At 38.1% G+C, this 22,954-nt stretch overlaps 2 protein-coding genes across 9 annotated transcripts in view; one reads left to right on the top strand and one right to left on the bottom strand.

Moving 5' to 3' along the window:
- Window positions 1–533: 533 nt before the first annotated feature.
- irf10 (interferon regulatory factor 10) lies at window positions 534–9,297 on the top strand. 4 transcript variants are annotated; one of them, XM_065282445.2, is made up of 8 exons: window positions 535–978; window positions 1,362–1,551; window positions 1,962–2,026; window positions 2,199–2,235; window positions 2,343–2,453; window positions 6,111–6,497; window positions 6,585–6,703; window positions 8,845–9,297. In XM_065282445.2, exons 1-8 carry the CDS (start codon window positions 805–807, stop codon window positions 8,950–8,952), a joined length of 1,191 nt encoding a protein of 396 aa, XP_065138517.2. In that variant the 5' UTR covers window positions 535–804; the 3' UTR covers window positions 8,953–9,297. The 4 variants fall into 4 exon arrangements, with proteins under 4 accessions (XP_065138520.2, XP_065138517.2, XP_065138518.2 ...); XM_065282444.2 differs by having other exon boundaries at window positions 536–978; window positions 2,196–2,235; XM_065282448.2 differs by lacking the exon at window positions 2,343–2,453 and having other exon boundaries at window positions 534–978.
- A 63-nt stretch (window positions 9,298–9,360) lies between these two features.
- Window positions 9,361–22,954, bottom strand: part of LOC135775874 (uncharacterized) — a 28,253-nt gene continuing 14,659 nt past the window's right edge. For 2 of the 5 annotated variants that reach the window (XM_073812987.1, XM_073812988.1), the window contains 2 exons: window positions 12,864–14,339; window positions 9,361–10,666 (listed from right to left, as the gene is read on the bottom strand). In XM_073812987.1, the coding sequence (XP_073669088.1) occupies window positions 10,253–10,666; window positions 12,864–14,192 (1,743 nt within the window). In that variant the 5' untranslated portion in view covers window positions 14,193–14,339 and the 3' untranslated portion in view covers window positions 9,361–10,252. Of the gene's footprint in view, window positions 10,667–12,863; window positions 14,340–14,867; window positions 15,400–18,834; window positions 19,235–22,954 lie in introns of those variants that run through there. The other 3 variants (XM_073812986.1, XM_065286433.2, XM_073812989.1) reach the window with 3 other exon arrangements.

Genomic DNA, 22,954 nt, shown 5'->3' with positions numbered 1-22,954 from the left:
CAATACACCCAATCAGCTCGAAAGCAAGCCATATATAAATCACAGTTGAACTCACTGAAAATCCTTCGCATCTTTCAGAATCCCTCCTCCACCCCGTCTCCTCTCACTTACCAAGTTATTTCCTTAAAGGGGGGGGGGATACTCTGTGTTTCAGGCTCATTCCCTGCTCAGAGCCCTCTCCCCGGACAGCACGCCAAATACGTTTACTAATTTAATTCTTTTAACTTATTTGTAAGTGTGAACTCGTGAACTTGGCAATTAAAGAGATAAAATCATGGAAATTTTGTAAACCTTTGGTAGTTTTGATCAGTACTGAGGTTGATTAACAGATTTATGCAAAAATCATCTGATAATTTTTTACAGCCGTTTAATTTACTGGCTTTTTGGTACACGAACAACCCGAAAGGGTAGTAAATTTCAAACTAACAAGGGTTAATAATATGATGATTGTTGTAGAAGTGTGTGTGTTGAATGCGTTGTGATATGTCTCCATCTGCTGGTTTGTCTGTGTAAAAACGCGGTAACACGTTTCAAAAGCGATGTGTTATTTTCGGCAATTTAGCGACTATTAATTACTTGTAGTACATAAATATCCGCGTGTTTATTTTGCTCGACATTATTATTCGGTCTTAAGTATTCGTGTAATGAACTGCGTGTTTATGTGTGTAGTTAACGTGATGCTTTAAACAGGAAACCGAAAGTGTTTCACTTCATACATTTACTTTCGTTCTGAAACGTCTCATATGTATCGATGATATTCTGCTGTTGGTTTCATTTCTTCATGCCTTTTAGACATGTGATGTGATGGAGGACAAATCGAGACACATGAGACTTAGAGAATGGCTCATAGCACAGATAGACAGCGGCAAATACGCGGGATTGAGCTGGGAAAACCAGGAGAAAACCATGTTCAGGATTCCCTGGAAACACGCGGCCAAACAGGACTACAGACAGCAGCAGGACGCTGCACTCTTCAAGGTGGATTCATCTCACTCATATATAACTGACCTAAGAGCAGTAGATGTTTAGTTATCTGATGACTAACACTTTAAAATGGAAACTTTGATTCATGTCAGTATAAAGTGTGCGCGCGGGCAGTTTTTATAAATTGCGGGGTCCAAATGTCCACAGTGAAAGTAAAACTCTTTCATATACAGTGTAAAGAATGCTGCAGTCCGGTTCCCACGATTTAAAATGTTTATTAAACAAACAGAATGTTTATTTAAAAATGTAAGAATTCAGAAAGTTTTGTGTGAGGGTTAAAAGTTGGCTGTACAGTTTATACAAAGTAATTACTCTATGGAAAGTCATAACAATGTATAAAAACAAACGTGTGTGCGTGTGTCTACTGTTTTTGTCAGGCATGGGCCATGTACAAAGGTAAATTTCGGGAGGGCATGGATAAAGCAGATCCTTCCACTTGGAAAACCCGTCTGCGTTGTGCCCTCAACAAGAGCTCAGACTTCCAGGAGGTTCCTGAACGCAGTCAACTGGACATCTCTGAACCATACAAAGTTTATCGGATCATGGACGATACAGGACGAGTAACAGGTGCTACATTCTGTCCCTCACCTTCAGAGAAGCCAATATTTACATATTTAACCCTTTATTAAATGATACGCTTTCAGGTTTCTTCATTTTGCAAGCCTGTCATTAACTGACCTTAATTATTAAGAGGGCACTTAAATAAATCAAAATAGTTTTACATTTGTTCACTTGGCAGATGCTGTAATCCAAGGCAACATACAATAAAAGATTTAGTTTGAAATTGTTTTAATAGTCTCTGAACCAACCACTTGCATTTACACTCATAAAACGTAATATGAGTTCATTTAATTGTAAAAGCACTTTGGCAAATGTTTTGGTTTTTGTTTGTTTTAATACTGAGGCTATTATGCAAACTTCTATTGTTTTACTTAACTGAGAGTTTAATATATGTTTCTTTTGCTTGTTTTCTGAAGACATGGCTGTGAATGCAATGATGTTACATGAAGATGACAGCAGCCCGGCTCTTAGAGGGATACAGGTACTGTACTGTGCGTCACATGAAAACTTCTGGAAATCCCCACTCACACTGCGCTCACTTGTTTTGCTTCCACCTACTGGACAAACTGCATATGTTTAAGGTTGAAGTTGTTTTGTGTTGGACTGCACATCAAAAACAATGTTTATCTTTTTTATTTTTCACCTTTTAGCAGGTCAATCTACCTGGCGACTCAGACAGAGGATCGAGTGGTTAGTGTTTGTTTTTGATCACACAACAATTAACATAGAAAAATATGTGTGTAGCAGTGCAAAGCAATGGTTTCAGTTTCACTCTCTGTGTGTGTGTGTTTGTGCAGAGAGAAGTGTGAATGGCAGGTCGTATGTGTGTCCCATAATAAACACTGAAGCCTGTGCTAACTCTGTTCCTCAAGCCGTACCTTTATATCTATCTCAAGTGCCTTTGTCTGGTAAGAGACTCATCTTAAAATTGATCTTTTACACATTTATCTAAAGTGGGTTCAGTTTGTTTGTTTTTTTGGCAAATTTCAAAAGCCGCCCTTACGTCACACTTCACAATATCTCAATGCTACTGTACACTGCAAAAAATGATTTTCCAAAAAAAAAAAAAATAGTATTTTTGTCTTGTTTTCAGTAAACATATCTAAAAATACTTAAATTAAGATGCTTTTTCTTGATGAGCAAAACGACCCAAGAAAATAAGTCTAATTTAAGTGATTTTGTGCATAAAACAAGCAAAAAAAATCTGCCAATGGGGTAAGCAAAAAAATCTTGAACATGTTTCTTAAACACTAAATTCAAGAACAATTTGCTTACCCCATTGGCAGATTTTCTTTGCTTGTATTATCCATAAAATCACTTAAATTTGATATTTTTGGTCTAAAAACTAGACTTATTTTTTTGGGTTGTTTTGCTCATCAAGAAAAAGCATCTCAATTTAAGAGTTTTTAGATATTTTTACTGAAAACAAGACAAAAATACTAAGATTTTTTTTTCTTGAAAATCATTTTTTGCCGTGTATGAGATTAAAATTATAAAAGAAAGTGGTGTTTTTTAATTTTGCGGTCATCACTGTCAAAAGGATTTTTTAATTAAATGTTTTAACTGTCCTAGTAAACTAACCTTACAGAAGTGTAGTTTCTAGCCATTTTGACCTCCAAGGCGAAACCCGTAGTGGCATTACCCCATACAAAATCATACAATATTACATACAAAACATAAATCATGTATAAAAATAATAATAATGTGATCATGTAACACTCAAATCTTTATTTCAACAAAGTAGTTAAAAAAAGGATTATAATTTTTTTTCTTTGTCTATTATTTAAAAAATTATTTTGTTTACCAAACCCTAATCTTTATATTGACCTTTGAATGCTTTGATCTACACTGCAAAAATGACTTTTTTACTTAGTATTTTTGTCTTGTTTTGAGTAGAAAAATATTAAAATTCTTAAATCAATATGTATTTTGTTGATGAGCAAATTACCTAAGAAAATAACTCAAATATATCAAATTTAAGCGAGTTTGTGCTTAAAACAAGCAAAACAATCTGCCAATGAAATAAACATTTTTTTCTTGAATTTACTTAAAGCAACACCAAAGAGTTTTGGCTCTTTGCTCCCCCTACAGGTTAGAAGCGTAATTGTTCATTACCCACTGTCATAAATACTGAGGCATAGCTGGCTCTGATTGGATTTTAGGTCTGCCGTAAAGCAAGTTTTTGTAGTATTCACTCGGACTACAGGACCACTACCCGACGTTTGGAAACTTCTTTAGTGCGGTTTTGGCCGATAGAGGGCTGCAAAGCGAATGTGAAAGTGCTGTTCACCCTGTTTAGAGTGGATGAACGACTGAAACTGTTTTGGAAGCGTTATTTTAAGGTAAAAAAAAAACTCTTTGGTGTTGCTTTAATACAAGAAAACTTCAGCAAAAAAAAAGTGTTATTCCATTGGCAGATTTTTTTGTTTGTTTTAAGCACAAATTCGCTTAAATTTTATATTTTTCGTCTATTTTCTTAGGTCATTTTGCTCATCAAGAAAAGACATCTTGATTTAAGAATTTTTTGATGTTTCTACTGAAACAAGACAAAAATACTAAGTAAGAAAGTCATTTTTTGCAGTGTAATGGTGGTGTTCAGAGCTAAAAAAAATCTAATTTTACATGAGCTGTAACTGATAGCCCTCTGATCCAATGGCATATAGGCATCAGATTGACACCTAATGGTGCTGGGGGGAAAGCAATTACATTTTAGGGTGGCTCCGCCCAGGTTGTGCACCCGTTGGGCCAGGGGTAGGAAAAAATTTTGACTCATGGGTTTTGACTCATCAGGTTTTGAAATGCTTTTGAAGAGCTGAGACAAATGTAGCTTTATTTATTCCAAATAAACACATAATTATTACTGTACTATAGTTACACATGGGCATTTATCTTTACCCTGCTTTTAAGAATACAATTTCATATTTTGAAAAAAAAATACCACTTTTTTTGTGCATATCATATTTACAGTTCTAAGGTACACATCACAATCAAAGTAATATATTTAGCATAGTTAGACACAACTCTCATTTCATATCAATTGTAAGACATAATTACAGTTATCATTATAAATGATCAGATTAATTACTATTTGTATTACAATAGTTTTACTACAAATGAAATACCATTGTTATTATGGTGAGAACATTTGTTGGTAAATTTGTGGTTACTTAGCCTACTACAAATGACACTATGTTTACTATATGTTTAATCATGATTCATTTTCACAAGGTCAAATGATCACAAGTGCGTAACTTTATAATTATTACATATCGTCGCTGCCCGATGAAACTCACCTATGTCCAAAATGGTTACTTTTCAGGAAGTGAAAAAACACAGTATTTCAAAAGCAGTTGAATGTAGCGTTGTCTACCATGTTCTTGCCAGTGTAATGATATAATCCACATTTGACCAAAATTGAGTTTAAATGGACATACGTGCATATTTTACCGTAACGGTGGTCGATACGCGTTCTTCCGATCATTAATTAGAATGGCCAAGTCGCGTTTCATATTGACAGATGAATACGCTCAGTTTATTAAATAGCCTACGTCTTAGTTTATTAAATACGCTTAGTTTATTTAATATTAATTATACATTTATTAAATGTCTCTTGCAAACTATGAAGGGACAATGCATCAATACACTGATATGGTAATGCTAGACAGATACTTTGTTTGCACAGTCCTACCGTAATTTTGTCACTCCTAGACGTACAACTGGCGTCAGGGGGGAAACGTACCTCGATGAAGGAAAGTCATTGTCTCACTAGGCTATGTTTATTCGGCTATATCCAGTGCTGAGCTTCGATGAAACTTCACGAGACCGGCGAGATGCTTCCACAGGGCGGGAGATACGCAGCATGATTGACAGCTTTGACACCAAATGGATATAAGTGAAAATCAGATGACATGATTTCACAACTTTTCAATGGCCATTTAGATATCTGCAGCGTACTGTATACGGAAATTAACCTGGACATTCAATCCTTCGAAAAATCTCAAAATCGGCAAAATGGACATACGTGGTTTTCATCGGACAGCGACGATATATTTATCATGAAAAAAATATGCTTAAACAGAGGAAAGCAGGTTGTGGCAATACTTTTAGGGAATCACACACACAACCTTGTTCTGTCTGATGCTGGTGAAATATTTTGTTGTCCATTCTGTGTTAAACACGCAACATTCAGAGTTGTAGTCCTCATATTTTCACTCATTCATGTCAGTGAAGCATCAGTCAAAATTTATATGCGCTCTTTGGCGCCCACTGCAGCTGGTGGCGCCCTAGGTGACCACCTAGCTTGCCTATGCCTAGAAATGGCCCTGAATACATTTGTTATTACATAGTTTTGATTAGTTAAAATTATTTTTAAAAGTGTGAAATTTGTACTCCCAAACTTTTGAACCGCAGTGTACAACTTTCACAAATGTTATCTTTATTATAAACAATTTATAGTATGTAATGTTTTATTATAATTATTATGATATTTAATTTTTTATTTTATTTAAGGTAATCATTTAAAAATAGAGTTCTTAATTAAAAAAAAATTCTGTGTATGCTTGTAGACTTTCGTCTGGAGGTACGATTGTTTTACTATGGTAATCTGGTGCAGAGTGACGTAGCTTCATCTCCAGACGGCTGCTTCATCCTGCAGGGCTGTGCTCCGGTAGGGAACGAGCGCATCTACGGGCCTTGCGAAGCTAAGAAAGTGTTCTTCCCCCGTCCAGACATTGTGCCCCTGCCTCCGGGCATCACCGAGGCCATGAGTCGTCTGCTGCCGCACCTAGAGAAGGGCGTGCTGGTGTGGGTGGCTCCAGACGGTGTCTTTATCAAACGCTTCTGCCAGGGCCGCGTGTACTGGGATGGCCCGTTGGCCGAACACCGAGACAAACCCAACAAACTAGATAGAGAGAGGACCTGCAAACTGCTCGATACGACCATCTTTTTACAGGGTGAATAAGAGCGAGGGCTGGGAAACCATTACACAATATATTTCTAATGTGATTTTGCACTTACAATGTTTGCTGGATTTCTCACAGAGTTACAAGGCCATCAGCAGGGCGGAGGCCCTGAACCACGATACAGCGTTGACCTGTGTTTTGGAGAGGAGTTCCCTGACCCCAACCAACCAAAGAGCAAGAAACTCATCACTGCACAGGTGAGAGTATCCAAAAGAGTCATGTTATTATATTCAACATTTCTATGACAACAATTCAGGATTAAGCGTTTTAACCGGATGTGGGCAGGTTTATAGAGTCCAGTTAGTATGATCTGTATTTTACTAGGATAAGGTGACATTACTAGGACATGGTGTCTCATTCATTCATGTCTCATCTGGGGGGAACCTCATAAGAGTTGGTTCAATCAACCTTCTACTGGTAACCGAGAGTTAATGCGTGCACACAGGGAATACATAAAGACATTCAATTTCAAACATACCCAGGTATGTCACATAACCAGCTTTCTGAAATACCCCCTTGGACAGTTTACAAACTTAACCTTACATTTGTTGAAAAACAACTGAAAGTTCCCAGAAAATCCAACTTGACAGCTCAACTTATTAAGCATGATTATAAGCTTAACATAGTGAATTAGGGTAAGGCCGGAGTAAATTACTAGTTTTGTTAGGGGTTTCAATAGCAAAAATGTTACTGATAGCAGCTAAACATTTTCCAGAATTGCGCTTACTTTCGAACACACTTTTTCCTTATAGTTTTCTTATTACTTATTTTTAACATTTTTACGAATCCGGCCCCATGTCCTTACTCTTAGATGTCCCAGTCACTTCATCTTCGGATCCCTTAACTCCAAACCTTGACTTCAACTTACCTGATGTTAAAAATCAATGCGTTAATATGGAAGGCATATATTCAGCTGAGATAATTACATATTTGTAAAGGATTTTTGATACTGATCAGATTCAGAGTAATGATCAAAACATACACATAGTTTTTAGAATCCATAGATGATTTAGGGCTCTATCATACACCCAGCGCAATGCACAATGCCAATGTCTTTTGCTAGTTTCAACCCGGCACAACTATCATTTTCACATTTAGCGCCACGTTGTTTAAATAGCAAATGCATTTGCGCCCAATTTTGTGCCCATGGGCGTTCTGGTCTGAAAACGAGGTGTGTTTAGGCGCATTGTTGGCGCGTTGCTATTTTGAGGCAACTAAACTAGACTACGCCATTGACCAACTAAAACCTGCTCTAAAGTCAATAGCGCAATATTGTTTTTGTTATTTAATGAGCGTTAGTAATATGCGCCTATAAATGAGACAACAGCGCGTGTTTGCTTATCACATGGATGTGACATTTAAAATATAAAAAAATCAAAGGATTAAAATGTAACAGATTATTATTGAGTCTCTTTGACATAAATGATTACATAAATGTTTAAATGTTTTGCTTTAAACAAACGCAAACATTGCATATATTTTTAAATGTTTTTTTTTTTTTTAAAGCTGCCCCACGGATTTATTGTATATGATGACTTTGTACCTGTGGATATGCTGAGATGATAACCGTTTTTAAGTAATGCTTTTCAAAACACTGACGGCGCCGTCCGAATGCTAAAGGCTCTCCACACGTTTATAAATTCTTTATCTCCTGTTTATTACAAATAAAGTATTAGAGTACAAACCTTTTCTTGCATATTTGTAAATAATTTTTTGAGATAACACAGATCATGTGGGCTATCCATACATTTACAGCAATTAAAAGCATGCTAATTTTAAAAAATTATTTTCACAATCTTTTTTTACGTTTGCATTTTTATTTTAATAGTCAAGATTGTAGTTAACCTTATAAAAATATACCATGTTTTTTCTGGTAAAAGTGTAGTGACCATGTTTTTTTAACTGTAGTAAAACCATGGTAATTTCCATAGGGGGAGCCTCAAGATAAGTAGTAGGAATGAAAGGTCAAATCATGAGTTACAAGATTTATATTTATACAGTTTGAAAGGCACGATGCATTGTCAGCATGAAATTTTAAATGAATTTTTGTTTTTTTGTTTTTATGTTTGGCACACATATTGTGTTTTCTATAATAAAATGGTTAATCTTGTTTTAATTTATATTTATACCATTTCATTATTTTATTGGCAGTATATGCCTTCCATACCCCCAACCATGAAATCGAACAGCAGTGATAAGATGACAGAAATATTTTAGGATCACCCTGTATTGATTGCTTTTTAAAAACAGCAGTTCTTTTACTTGCCAACAGAGGGCATCATGCAATGCTATTACAGTAAACACTTTCTCTCTGTTTTTTTCACACATTTTTGTGTAGGTGATTCCCCTGTTTGCTGTAGAGTGTCTAGGGAGACAAGATCCATCTAATAATGTGGAGATGAAGTGTTCACCCTCACAAACGAGCTGTATGCAAAGCGATACATAGACACGCCTTACTGAGAAGAACACACAAACCTTTCATCATCAAAAAAATCTGAAGGATCTAAATAGAGAATGAGATAGAAAACGAGAGAAAACTTGAGTGTTTTTTAAATGATCAAGCAAAATCTTTATTCTAACCATAAAGGACTAAATAATGACAGAATAACATTGTGATTGCTTTATATTTTTATATGTTTGCAAAATTGAAGTAAAATTGAGAGTTTTTAGTTATTTTACTACTTGGTTAAGTTATTTCAGTAGGGCAATATGACTCAGGTGTGATCGCACATGTATGCGGCTTTTGAACTTTTTGTACTTTTTGATAATCCTATAAATCAGCATCTTTTAATCATGCATTGTTTTCATTTGTACTCTTGTTAAGATGGTAAAAATTGATTTAGACTCTTCCCAAGTAAATCTAGAAAGCCTTTCATTTATTTCTAGCGAACATTGTATTACAGTTTCACAAATTTAAAAATATACAGTTTTAGAGCTATAACATTTACAAAGAAAAAAAACCCAGCAAATGTTATTTGAAAAACCACAACAACAAAAATAAACCAGAGAAAAATAAAGTGATAGAGTGTGCTTGATCAAGAGTAGATAGATATATTTACCCGTATCTGAGTTCAAAACAACACTAGACTTTCATATTTATTCCCTGCGCTCAGTCACACAGAAACATCAAAGGGAAAAGCACAAATCACCAGAGGAGCTTTCTGATGTGTGGCTAGCACCATCACTACTTTAAAGACCAACCCCATGGCGGCGTGTGCAGGGTCATTATGTCTTTAGTGTCTTTTCCCTCGGTAAGAACAGACTGGAGCGTAATGCTAAAGTGAACTAGCATACTGACTCCATACTGAAAGCTTGGCTGCTAATACATTCACCTTGCCTGCAGTTTCTAAGCTTGAAACAAGAATGCAATACGAAAATAACAGTAGACTTCTATGATTATGTAGCATATTCACAGAACACTTGTTTTTAAGATATATTCCTATGATTTGTCTTTGTACACATCTGATATCATTTGTTGTTATAATACTCATTGAAAAGACATACCCTGCAAGAAAAAGGCTTGAGATTAGCATAACTGAAAGGTGCGTGGCATCACAGGTAAGTGATTTCTGATTGTCTCATTGTGCATTTTGGGCTTTCCTAGCATGTCATTTAACTCACGTAAGCAACAGAGAAGGAACGGCAATAAACTGGTGATTCCATGAGGTTACCAGTCAGTTGTGAACCTTCCCGTTTGGCCTTACCACTCTTGGTCTTTTTACAACGACCGAAGGTAAGCGAGAGCCTCACTGCCTTCTTTCCCGCTTACAACCTTGAGGTAAATGGGAGATAGTCTTGCCTCCAGACCGGAGCTCGGGAGCAGACCAGCGTCTCTTGCGTGTACGCCCCCTCGGTGGACCAGGAGAAGTCTGGGCCACAGGGGGAGGAGGAGGTGCTGGAGGAGGGCGCGACCTTTCTGCTGTATCTGTGCAAGTATGCACCCCTGCTGCTGCTGCTGGCGAGCGGACAAGTGGGCATTGCGCCTGGTTGCTGGAGTGAGCGAGGGTTGGTGTAGGAGTCAGCGCCAGAACCACATCACCTGTACCCAACTGACGGCACTGCAAGCCATACAGCTGTGCGCTTCGCTGAGGACTGCACGAAGACCATCCGTGATCCCGGACGAAAAATGGATATTCGGCTAAGACTGTGAGTAACTCCTGCTGGTACAAAAATGTACATCTTGGTATGTGTGGAATATCACAATGAACAAAGCATAAAATACGTTCAAAACTGTCAAAACACCACACATCTCTAATAAGGAGGTGAAAATAAGCATTTTAAGAGGTACAGTTTTTGAATTATTAAATATATGATCCGTTTGTTGATTGTGTTTGAGTCCCATTTTAACAATCTCCCAGAAGTGTTTTCAAGTTAAGACTGTTTTCACCTTGGTTCATTGTTTGGTCCAAATGTGATCATACTACAATACAAAGTGGAAGTAATCAAAAGCTTAATTTGACATTAAAAAATTAAACTAGACTGCTTTCATACCAATATGGTTATATGGGTTTGGAATGGGATCTTAAATAAATGTAAAAACAAATATAGCTGCAAGCAGCAATGCCGGGGTCAAGCCAAAAAGGGCACATAAGAAAGTAAAACTGAATTCAGATGAGCAGTTTAAAGAACCTGGGAAAATCTCTTGATTTCAGACTAAATAATATAACAGTTATCAGCAAAAAAGCTGTGTTTTCATTCAGTGTCATCTCTCCCTCTCTTCTCGAGGAGCATTGACAACTAGAACACTGAAGAAAATGTGAGTGGTGCTTGCAGTGGCAATTCTCAGCTCACAAAATGTTACAGTGGTGTTAATGAGTCAAAAGAGACCACCCCCATGTCTCTACGATGTTCTGATGCAGAGATATAGCTCTTGTAAAAAGGATTGATAAGGTATCCTAATTGGTTGCTAAGGAGTTAATTGGCATGCACCAATGATCTCCAAGCCATGAAAGGAATAATACATGATGACCCAAGATTTTAGATGTACTGTTGGAGTAGTTTTTGGCAAAAATACCATATTTCTATCTCAAAACCACTAGGTGGCGCAATGACAAAGTTGTGCATGCAACCTCAGTTCATAACTGTGTTACATCTAGCTAGTTTTATAACTATACACTTTAGTTTAGTGAAGAAATAATTGTATGACCATAGGGCTTGCTTGATATGTAAGATTTTGTTCAATTATAGGGCCACCTAGTGGTTCAAGCATACCAATTTTTTTGTGTGGCCTCAGACTCTGCTTATACATCAGCGTATCAAATCTGGTGAAAAAATTTCTTTTCGTTGCGAAGTTATAACCATTTATGTATAAAAACACAAATTGTAAAAGGTAATTTTTCGTTTTTTGCAATTTTCGGCCATTTCTGATGAAAATTTTTATATAACGCCAATAGAACTTTTTGTTGAGAAGGTAATGCAATGTTCTTCCTATGGTGTTTTCGAGTCGATCAGAATTACGCTCGCGGAGATATTCGCGTGTGTTTTTTAAGTGCTGTTTTGCTATGCAGGGCTAACCGTAAGGCGAAATCTGGCATGTTTGGTAATGTTGGACTCGGCAACTATTCTGGACTTCAGCGAAACAAGTCCCGTGAAAAAACACAGATCAGAGCCAAAGTTATAAGCATGTACAACATTCGTATGACCACTAGGTGGCGCTGTGACAAAACTCTGCATGCCCCCTCAGATCCTCACTGGCATCACAACTACCAAGTGTGGCGTCAATAGACATAAGATTGGCGAAGATACACACTAAAACCTGTTTTTTTGCGCTCTACGTAAAATTTGTTGACGCGCTATACGAAAACGGAATGGTTTATCAAAATTCTTTTAATAACTTTTTGCCCTGAGTGTCTCTAGATGCTGCATACTGTTTTTCGTGGCAATTGGGCAAAAGCTCTAGGACAAGTTCGCAAAAGTAGGTTTTATGAATAAATCAAAATGGCGGAAAATTTTTCATGACGGAAAATGACGTCATAGGGTCCAATCGAATCGTCTTGAGCCAAGGAATCAGAGGAAACAAGAATTTTGTTTATTTGACTTTTGGATCAGAAGTTATAAGCAAAAACATAAGTGCAACTTTGGACTGTTGGTGGCGCTAGCGGGTTAGAGATTAAGACTCCAAATTTGCTGTGGAGACTTTTTGGACAGTCCTCTATCAGTGTGCAAAATTTCATAACTTTCCTATGTACGCTGCTATAGGCTGCCATAGACCGCAATGGCGGAGGAAGAAAAAGAAAAAGAAAAAAAAGAAAAAGAAAAAGAAAACTAACAGATACAATAGGGGTCTTCGCCCATTCTGGGCTTGACCCCTAAAAATCGTTTTTTATTTCTCAACATAAGTTGTTCTCCTCGACTCACCTGAGTATTGCGGTCTGTGAGCAAGACCTGCAGGTGGTTGAAGCCGTGGGTGGGTCCAGGTGAGATGAACAGAATAGTGCAGGTGCTCAGGTGAAACTCAGGCAAGGTGTCGGCACTGCGAAAGAAATCCTCAGTCTTTAGCTCCTCCACCTTTTTCAGACGGCCACCGGCCAGTTCAATCAGGGAACCTTTGGCAAAATGAGGTAGGACTGCAGAAGGGGGAGGGTCGGGGCCAGCGACGGCAGGGCGGCAAAAAGCTGCAGAGGTATCCCAGTCTGTCTCAGACCCGTGGCTGTTGTGCTGTCTGGGTGGGGAGTTCTGGGAGTTCCTTTGTGGGGAGGAAGGACGATTCAAAGGGTTAATTTGTGGGTATGCCTGAGGGTTCTGATGGGCAGAAGGGCAGAGGGATCCTAGGGCATAGTAGATTTGAGCTCCGGCTTGGGAGGCACTTCCACTGTAGAGGTGGTCCTGAGAAGTGATTGCCTTTCCTGACTTTGCATCTGATGAGGGGGTCATTGGAGCTTTGGGTGTTCCCCGAGGGTCCCTGTCCCGCGGTAAGGAATGTGCACTTGTGCTCTCTTCTGGCAGAAGGCCTTTCCCAGTGTTCTGTCCTACTTTTTCCTCCAGTGTTCTTCTGCCATTGGCATATGAACCATCTAACCTGGTTATGCTGTCGTTTCTATAGTCATTGCAAGAAGGTGCTCTTCTACTAGGCCCTTGGCCATCTACACCATTGGGCCGTCTGCCTTGGAACCTGAGTCTGCTTTCAGGGAGGGTGTCATGGTGATAGACTGTTGGCTGAGGATAAAGATTAGAAGAGAAGAAGGACGAGCTATAGTCTCGTCGGCTGTGGCTATAGGACCACATTTCTCTGGACTCACCACTGTAGACACTCTTAAACGTGGGCATAGAGATAAATGGCTGCAGATTCAGGGGCGGGATGTCGGCACGGAGCCAGCGGGAATGGTGGGAAACAGGATGATCCAGTCCTCCATCCATTCCACGTTCACACATCGTGTCTCTCCAGGATGTAGAGACTGACCCTCGTCTCTCACCCATCTGGACCGGCATGTAGGAGTGCTGCACGGAGGGGCCATAGGACAACTGCCAAGGCAACGACAGAGGAAGGGGTGGCAGTGTGGGCAGAGGAGATGATCGAAGGTCACCACTTTCCCTGTGAACGTCGATGGGGTGATGATGCCTTCGGCTTCGGAAAGGGGCGGGAGGTTTAAAGTCATCCTCTGGGACCGGCTGATCCGACGAGCCCTGTCGGGACTCGCGCTTCTTGGGGGGGAGAGACTCTTTGCTGCGGTCTGGGCTTGGATTCATGGGGAATTCCCCCTGGCCTGCTGGGCCACTCTAGGTTACATGGGCAGCTGGGGAGAATGAGGGGCCAGGAGAGACACACGTTCTTCTGCTGATCAGCATCACGCATACCACGTATCACACACAGGCACGTTCAGAACTCCTACCCACCTGAGATAAAAAAGCAAAACATTATTGACCTGCTATTGGATATATTTTAGATTGTTATTACTATGAAATGTAGTGCAAGAGTGTTAATAACACATTTCTTTGATTATATAGAATATGCGTTGCAAGGGCTATTTAATCCTCAGGGGGGCTTAACTTCTGAGATGCCACAGTCGTGTGGAGAGATTGATTCTATGCTTGTGGGATTTTCTGTTGACTGTTACAAATCAGTTTTACACGGAATAGAGATGGACAGAAAAATCAAGAATGGCAATTTTAGAATATAGGTTAGAATAAAGTGTACATGCAATGTGAAAGAAATCAAATCTTTGTGTAATGCTATGACTATGACCACGAGATATCTTTCCTTTAGTTTCAAAGCAGTACATCGCAACATCTGAAAGTGCTTTCAGCGGGAGCCAGAAATCGGCCAGTGGAGACTCTGAACTGATCTAAATATAACTTCCATATGATTATCATCATACTGCTAATGTGCTACCATTTACAGATACTCCAAAACACATTTCTCACCCAAGCATGACAGGAGACAATATGGCAGTGTGTTGAAAAACTGCTTCTCATTGTTCTTTAAGCTGTGACCTCTTCCAGAATCTTTCAGGCACTGTTTTATCGTACTTCACCGTGGGTTGATCTTTACAGCGATTAAAGCAAGCGTGTTTCATTCACAGCAGTCAGTGTGTGGAGGAGTTTCTCTAATGTCACTCTGAAGGCTCTAAATGAGACACTCTTATATTTGACAGCACTCTGCTGCCAGCACATCTGGTCTCTTTCTCAACGCCTCTGTCTACCACGCTGTCTGTACGGACTGAACCCGATACCCTGCTGCTGTCTCCATGGAAACTGAGTCCATACATCTACAGTGACCAAAGAAGGTTGAGAAGGTTCTCTATGGAAATGTATTGTGGAATTAAGAACTTAGTTTGTATACGGTGACCTCACAATCTAAGTATTGAATCACGCTGAATACAAGGAGTTCATATTTACCGAATCGATATCAAGAAGATGAAATCCAATTCTAATAATAAACAGCACATGTTTACATGAGTAATGTAATGTTAGTCTACCCAGTCTCACGAAATTATGTTCCTATAGTCATGTAATGTTTTTAATTTCTTTTTCGTGATACTGTCACGAATTTCCGCATTTTTCCGTGATCCTATCACGAATTATGTGTCATTGTCAGGTATTGGTTACTCAACTGCTTTTTCTTATTTTCATTGTCGCCTGACGTTAGGGTTAGAGTTGGGTTTGGGTAAGGATGTCATTTTATGTAAATCTAACCCTAAACCGAAGCGACAATGGTAAGAAAATAGGACAAAAAGTTGAGTAATCAATACGTGACAAAGACACATAAACAGAAATATGTGATGCGATCACAAAAAAACGCGGGAATTCGTGACAGTATCACAAAAGTTTTTTTTAATTACGTGACTATAGGTATGTTATCTCGTGAGACTGGGCTGTGTCAGTCAGTTGAAACTTGAATTATTAAGATTCTTCATAAACACCAGTCACACACATATTTTAAGTATAATTTAGTATGTAATTGATAAGTTCATTAGTAGGTAATTGAACGGTACATAACACTTGCTTTTATCTCAGAATGTTTCATATATAGGCATAGGGCTGTGTATCGAGTTCGACTTTTTAGGCAGTGACCGAATTGACTTGATACCATCGAGTAACAAGAATTCGATACCTATGGATTAATCTCGTCAAAGTGTATTCAATTTTATGCGATGGCACAAGATGGGACCAGCGAATGCCATTGCACGCAGTTGCCATAGCAATGCCATAGTGGGATGCAATTTTTGCGACAAGGTTAATGCTGTCAAGGCGGGAAAGCGTGCACAGAATAAACTGAAAGAGCAGAAAGTTGCCCCGTCTTCAACTGTAAGAAGACCGAGCCGGGGCAGTCATCTTTTCAGTGTTGTGCTCACACGAATCCTCTTTCAACACACCCACCACATGAGCCCTCCTCAAAAACTACCAATGACGGCAGAGGCACTGTGACTGGCACTTCGACAGGTTAAGCTAACATTGCAAAAAAACTAATTGCTAGCTTATAGTGGTAAATGTATGTGTAGCTATTGTTAGGTTTAAGTTAAAGGCGGAGTGCACAATGTTTAAAAGCCAATGCTGATATCTGAAATCACCTAAACATACACGCCCTTACCCCAATAGAATCTGGACCTTCTTTTGATAGACCCGCCCCACACATACGCAACCCTGGCAAGGATGTCGGTTAGTAGACACGCCCCTTACTGCTGATTGACTACAAGTGTGTTTTGGTAGTCGGCCCGACTCACTTTTACAAAGCGTTTTTCAAACATTGTGCACTCCGCCTTTAACGTTTCTGTGCGCTGTGACTTATTGGTCCTATAAACAGGGACATACATAGCTTTTGATAATTTTAAGATGTATGGCCATAGCTAGCTAAATTTATGCTAAAATGCTTTAAGGCTGACAGTAACTAGTCAGGTTTAACTCACATTAAACTAGTTATCTTGTTAACGTGTGCGTTTAGTATTCTTTTTCTTTCCTCTTCGCAGCCTCTGCACTTGCCGACCCTGGCATGAGGAGACCATCAAATGTCTCTCGGTTCACACCGGCAAAGATGACATCATTGATATCAGTCAGGAGCAGGATGAACTGTCTCCTAAAAAAGCAGATATTTATTTAAAGACGGCTTAAGCATATGTAGCAGGGAGCGGCACTGAAAACAATTTAAACTTTAATAAAAAAGACTATTTGGAGTGATTTATTGTCCACCTGTTACTTTCTGCAGTGACTCTTTGAGTTTCTTAAAGGGGTCATATTATGAGTTTTTTTAAAGATGTAAAATAAATCTTTGATGTCCTCAGTGTGGCGTATGTGAAGTTTTAGCTCAAAACACCATAAAGATAATTTATTATAGCATGTTAAAATTGCCACTTTGGATGCCTGAGCAAAAAAGTGCCGTTTTTGGGTGTGTCCTTTAAAATGCAAATGAGCTGATGAAATGCAAACACTGATCGCAATGATGGTGGTTTGTTGCAAACTTAATTGTGCTGTCAATTATTTTTTTCTCTTTATCTTCGCACTAAATGGCAGTGACGTGGTTGTATAGTGCAGATTAAGGGGCGGTATTATTGTAATTGGCCTTGCTACCTACCTAAGAAAACAGGCGAAATCTGAACAAACATATTTTTCACATCGTTCCAAAGAATGTTACTGGGTTGATTTTTTTTCACATTTTCTAGGTTGATAGAAGCACTGGGGACCCAATTGTAGCATTTAAACATGGTAAAATTAGATTTTTACGCTACCCCTTTAAAAAGTAGACAAACTGAAAAAAATGATGTATGAAGTAATCTTGTTAAATCACATTTCATGCAATTGGTATCAAATAAAGTATCATTCAGGAACCGGTATCGAAGGTATCAGTATCAGAATTGAAAAGTTTTAAATGAAACCCAGCTCTTTATATGCATATTTTCACCATGTAATATATTATTTAAACATATAATCCTGAGAAATCTATGTGGTCAAGTATAAATATGACACTGCTGTGTATACAAAAATACACATACAGTACAAATGCATGCACAAATGATTTAGTCTCTCTGCCAGGCAGTTTTCATGATATTTACACAATAAAAATGCGAAGGTTACAAAATAGAAGAACTTAGTAGTTTGAGCAATGATTTGTTTGCACAGGAAGTTCAGTTTTATGAATCTTTCCCTTCTGAGTAAATATTTTTTTCTATGATCAGATTATACATATTTATATTTTTAAAAAAAACTAGAGCTCCCTGCTTTGAAAGCCTCACTTTTTATGAAGAAATTTAATGTCGTGTATATGATGAGGAGGTGTACACTGAAAGCCACAGAGAAACACAGTCTGATGGGTGCATGGACAGAACCGATGTCAGAAAAGACGAAACACTCATTTCTTTACATTGTGTCGGCAGTCAGAGTCAATACCATTACTACATTAACTACAGTATATAGAAACAAATCTTACAGACAACACTGCAAATCAATACACCTGTTTGTGCAATGTAGCAACATCATTCAGGATGGATTTTGTAAGATGTTTGAGATCTTGGGACTCAGAGCTGCGAGTTTTCTCGCCTACAGTTTTACAAGATGGAAATTCAGGCAATCCCACTCCTTCTGATGGCTCCAACTAACTAAGAGACATTATTCATATTCAAGTTGAGTCACAGGAGGGTTTAACACTCCCCGAAAAAGACAAAACATAGCAGAACTGTGAAGTACACTGCAGAAGACTGCTGCGAACCAGAGATCCTGTCTGAGCCTTAATCAAAAGCAGCCAAAGATATACTGGATATAAACCCATATGAACTATAACCCCAAACTCTCAAATACATCTTCAAGCGCATGCCCTGATTTTACAACATCAAAATAGTCATGTCTTGAGCGTGCATGCACAGTTCATCATCCAAAGCACTGTTGACCCTATGTGACTGACCTTGATGTGGTGCGATGTGCAGATGTCATCCGTGTAATGCCACTCATTCCTGCATCTCTCTTCAACACGCACACGTGAACACACACAAACTTACAGACACAGTGTGTGCAAATACAGCAGACAAACTGTAGAGTCACAACATGTCGAAAGGCTGCGAGGCTGACTGCGATAAAGTGTGAGAGTTTGTGCGTGCGTGTGTGTTTGTGTGTGTGTGTGTGTGTACACAGGGCTGAGGAAATGAGTAATATCGTGCAGTGTGAGGCATGTCTGCTATGCAACAACACACAGGCAGACCAGTTGCTGTTGTCGCCCACTCGCCTTACTCACTGCGAAAGGGATAAACACACACACGCATACACACACACGCGCGCGCATGCAATAACAGACGGGTAATCACACACACATACACACTCACTCAACTGTGAGCATATGCATTTACATACGTGACAAGCATGTAGATGGATGATATATTCTCTGAAGGGTTTAAACACATAAACAATTGCGAGGGATTAACACAAAATGTTTCATTTAGTATTGGGATGCTTAACTGTGAGATCAATGCATGAACAGTACATTTTGTAACAACAGCACCATATCATAATCATATAAAATCATCATTAGGACGACTGGTGATCACTAAGACAAATTTTCTCCTAGCCAGTGTAATTTGGTTCAAAAACACAGTTGGTGACGTTTCATGTGTTACATTAAGAAAAAAAATTAAATAAACCAGCGGAGAGTAAAGAGAAAACATCCCTGCATCCTTTATTCATGTTGCAATGCTGGGTATCTTTAGACGTCACACCTTTATAACTAATGTGTAAGAGATTTCAATTCTCTTTCAATGTTTTCAACTATTACTGGGAAAGCACAGAAGTAAATTCACATATTTTACAGTGAAGCACACGAGTAAAGCATCTGATAGATCGAGTTATTGAGAAAGAAAGAATGGCGGAGAAAAGAAAGTCAAAAGGGCAAAATCTGAACGAGACCGTGAGTTTACTTGAGAAGGAGAGAAAATGTTGAAGATGCTTCCCACACAAAGCCTCTATCTCAACGCTGTTATAGAAACCTGTGAGTCAAAGCAAAACCGTCCACACACACCCACAGTGTCCAGCAGATGCAGTGTCAGCGTTCTCTTTGATGACATGTATCTGGAGGAGAGTACCGGCACACTCTTTAAATAGACTCTTGTTTGGAGGAGACTGGATTGAATTGCAAATCACCCAACAAGAACTGGTGTGCTAAACAGCTTTCATCACATTTCTAATAGTTTACAAGATTCATTTGACTGGTAAAAAACTCCACCATTTTACCAGAATTTAGCCTATAGGATGGTTAATGTCAATGCCGGCGAGCATCACACCTTACAGACTCAACAGCACCTTTTTGCCGTCAAAGACAAAGTTAATTTAAAGTGTTGATGATCTACTTTGAAGAAAACCTTTGCAACAGTAAAATCTGCCTATAGGTATAGAAAGATCTGGCAACAACGTCATATGTGCATGTATGTACAGTGATGAAGAACATGTGATTATATAGGAGTTGACACAGAATCCACGAAGGGAGATTCTGCCGTTTCAGCATGTATTTGGATATTGGGTTTAATGTGTTTAATGGGACTTTCCATTACAAACACTCAAGCTAGTTGTGGTGAAGTATGAGAGACAGAAATACAAAATTCTTATCTGATAGTAAAGAAGATGTTCAGATATTATGTAGAAAGGCCACATATAGTATACTGTATATGTGAAGTGACACACCAGGACCACATAAAACAAACACACACACACATTTATCATAGTTTGAGCTTTATATTAAAGACACTAAATTTGGTTTTCTTTCCTGTCTTTGCGTATTGAAACAGGAAGCTGTCGCGTCTGTTAACCATGATTTACTACTTGCTATTGCTAGTCGGTGGTATTTATATTTTAGGCCATGGGACATTTTTATATTCGAGAGCATGACATCTACCAAGTGCTTGATGATGCCATCAATATTTTCGTTCCTTTTCCCAGAAGAGAAACGCTATACATTTGAAATCTGCTAATGTAATTTTTGTCGACTCTAAGACACTACTTAAAATACTTAAGACTTTTGATGAAGCATGAATGAAGTACAAAATGTTTGTAAAATACTAAATAAGTAGTATGGTCGATAGACGCCTCAAATCGTGTGATAAATTCGGATGCTGGAGACGTGCGAGTCAGTTTTCCTGTGTGCAGCACTTCTCTGGGCGATCGAGTTTCTGAGCTCTGAAATCTTTATGATTCAGCACAATTCTGCAGGAGATCAGCGGAGGTGAAGGTGAGGAGAGGGACATGTTGGCTAAGGACACCATGTATGAGTCTGTTTACAGCTTAGGTGAAAAGTGTTGAAAATTATCAGGTCAATTCAGAATTTTTCCTATTGTTTTATCACACAGAAATTGTCCAGTATTACTGAGCAGCTCCCCATGAGCAGAGGTCAAAGGTGATGACAGGGAAAAGAACACAAAACTGTAAAAGTGGAGACAGAGGTACATATACAGTAGATAGTCGAGCTTGACAAATATGGCTTTTTTTGGGGGGGGGGGTGATGCTGATACAAATATTAGAGAGTAAAAAAGTAAAAAAACAGAGTAAAAAAGACCAGCTATCGATATAGCGGCCGATATTCTTATATAGGACAGTACACATACTACAGTATATTATATATATATATATATATATATATATATATATATATATATATATATATATATATATATATATATATATATATATATATATATATATATATATATATACACACACATATACATTTTTTTATATATATATTATTGTTATATATTATAATTATTATAATTGTTATTATTACATATGTTATACCTTATGTTGTTTTTGTTACTTTTAGTTTTATATAAAAAACATCTTGTATAGTATTTTGCGTTTTAACTCATTCCCTGCCAGCCTTTTTTTTTAAAGTTGCCCCACCAGGAATTTTATTTTATATCAAATGAAAGAGCAGACCCTCTGGTTTCAAACAAACAATAAATAAACAAACAAAATGGGAGAAATTTTGGGAATTTTTTCTCTGTTTATTTACTCTTAAAGGTGCAGTGTGTAATTTTCAGAAGGATCTCTTGACAGAAATGCAAAATAATATTCAAAACTGAATTATCAGGGGTGTATAAAGACCTTTCATACTGAACCGTTATGTGTTTATTGTCTTAGAATGAGACGTTTTATCTACATACACAGAGATAAAACGGCATGGCGGCTTCCCTTACATGGAAGCCGCCATTTTGTGCAGCCATGTTTCTACAGAAGCCCTTTACGGACAAACTTTTTTACTAAGTTGTCTCCAATGATGACATGTTTGTCCGGTGGCGGCTACCGTATATGTGTTTCAAAAGCAAGAGATGAGCAGGGGACTGAGCCGTTGGTTGCAATTCACAACCTCACCACTAGATGCCGCTAAAATTTACACACTGCACCTTTAAATATTGGTATTTTTCAAAAAAATAAATAAAAATTTTGAGCAAAAAGCTGAAATGATTTGCATTTTTGTGAAGGAATTAGTTAGAGATCAGATTCAGAACGATTAACAAAACATACACAGAGTGTAAATTTAATAAATAATTTTTTGCTTCAGTTTTTTTATAAATTGGGTAAGAGTCATCTAGTGGATAATCGCTGTATTACAGATTACCATAAAAACTCACCAGGAACGTTTTTTTTCAGGCAAATTTTTTCACTTAATTGACCAGAAAACCCATCAATGGCAGGGAATGAGTTAATTACTGAAAACCAATTTTCTTTTCATTTTTAAACAATTGCAGTTTAACATTGCAAGAGCCAAATGTTAATAGTACAACTATGAACATCGGACAAAAAAACTCATTTTGTTTACGACTGTTTAACTTTCATAAACTGTTACATTTCAAGTGTTCTTTTTCAAGTATTTCTTTCTTAATATTTAAAAATATATACTGCGCTACAAAGCCAAAGCGCAGTAACTACGCATTTGGTCAAAATCGAGTTAAGGATTGAAATGGGCTTTGTGGGATCTGTTGTGTCTTGTGACAAAGTCACCTGGTTAAATTTTGTCCCATTTCAGAGAAAGATGTGTGCCAAAA

This window comes from Paramisgurnus dabryanus, chromosome 21 (genome assembly GCF_030506205.2).
Source record: "Paramisgurnus dabryanus chromosome 21, PD_genome_1.1, whole genome shotgun sequence".
Taxonomy (NCBI): domain Eukaryota; kingdom Metazoa; phylum Chordata; class Actinopteri; order Cypriniformes; family Cobitidae; genus Paramisgurnus; species Paramisgurnus dabryanus.
Note: the sequence above shows the minus strand (reverse complement) of the source record. Positions and strands in the feature narration are given on the sequence as shown.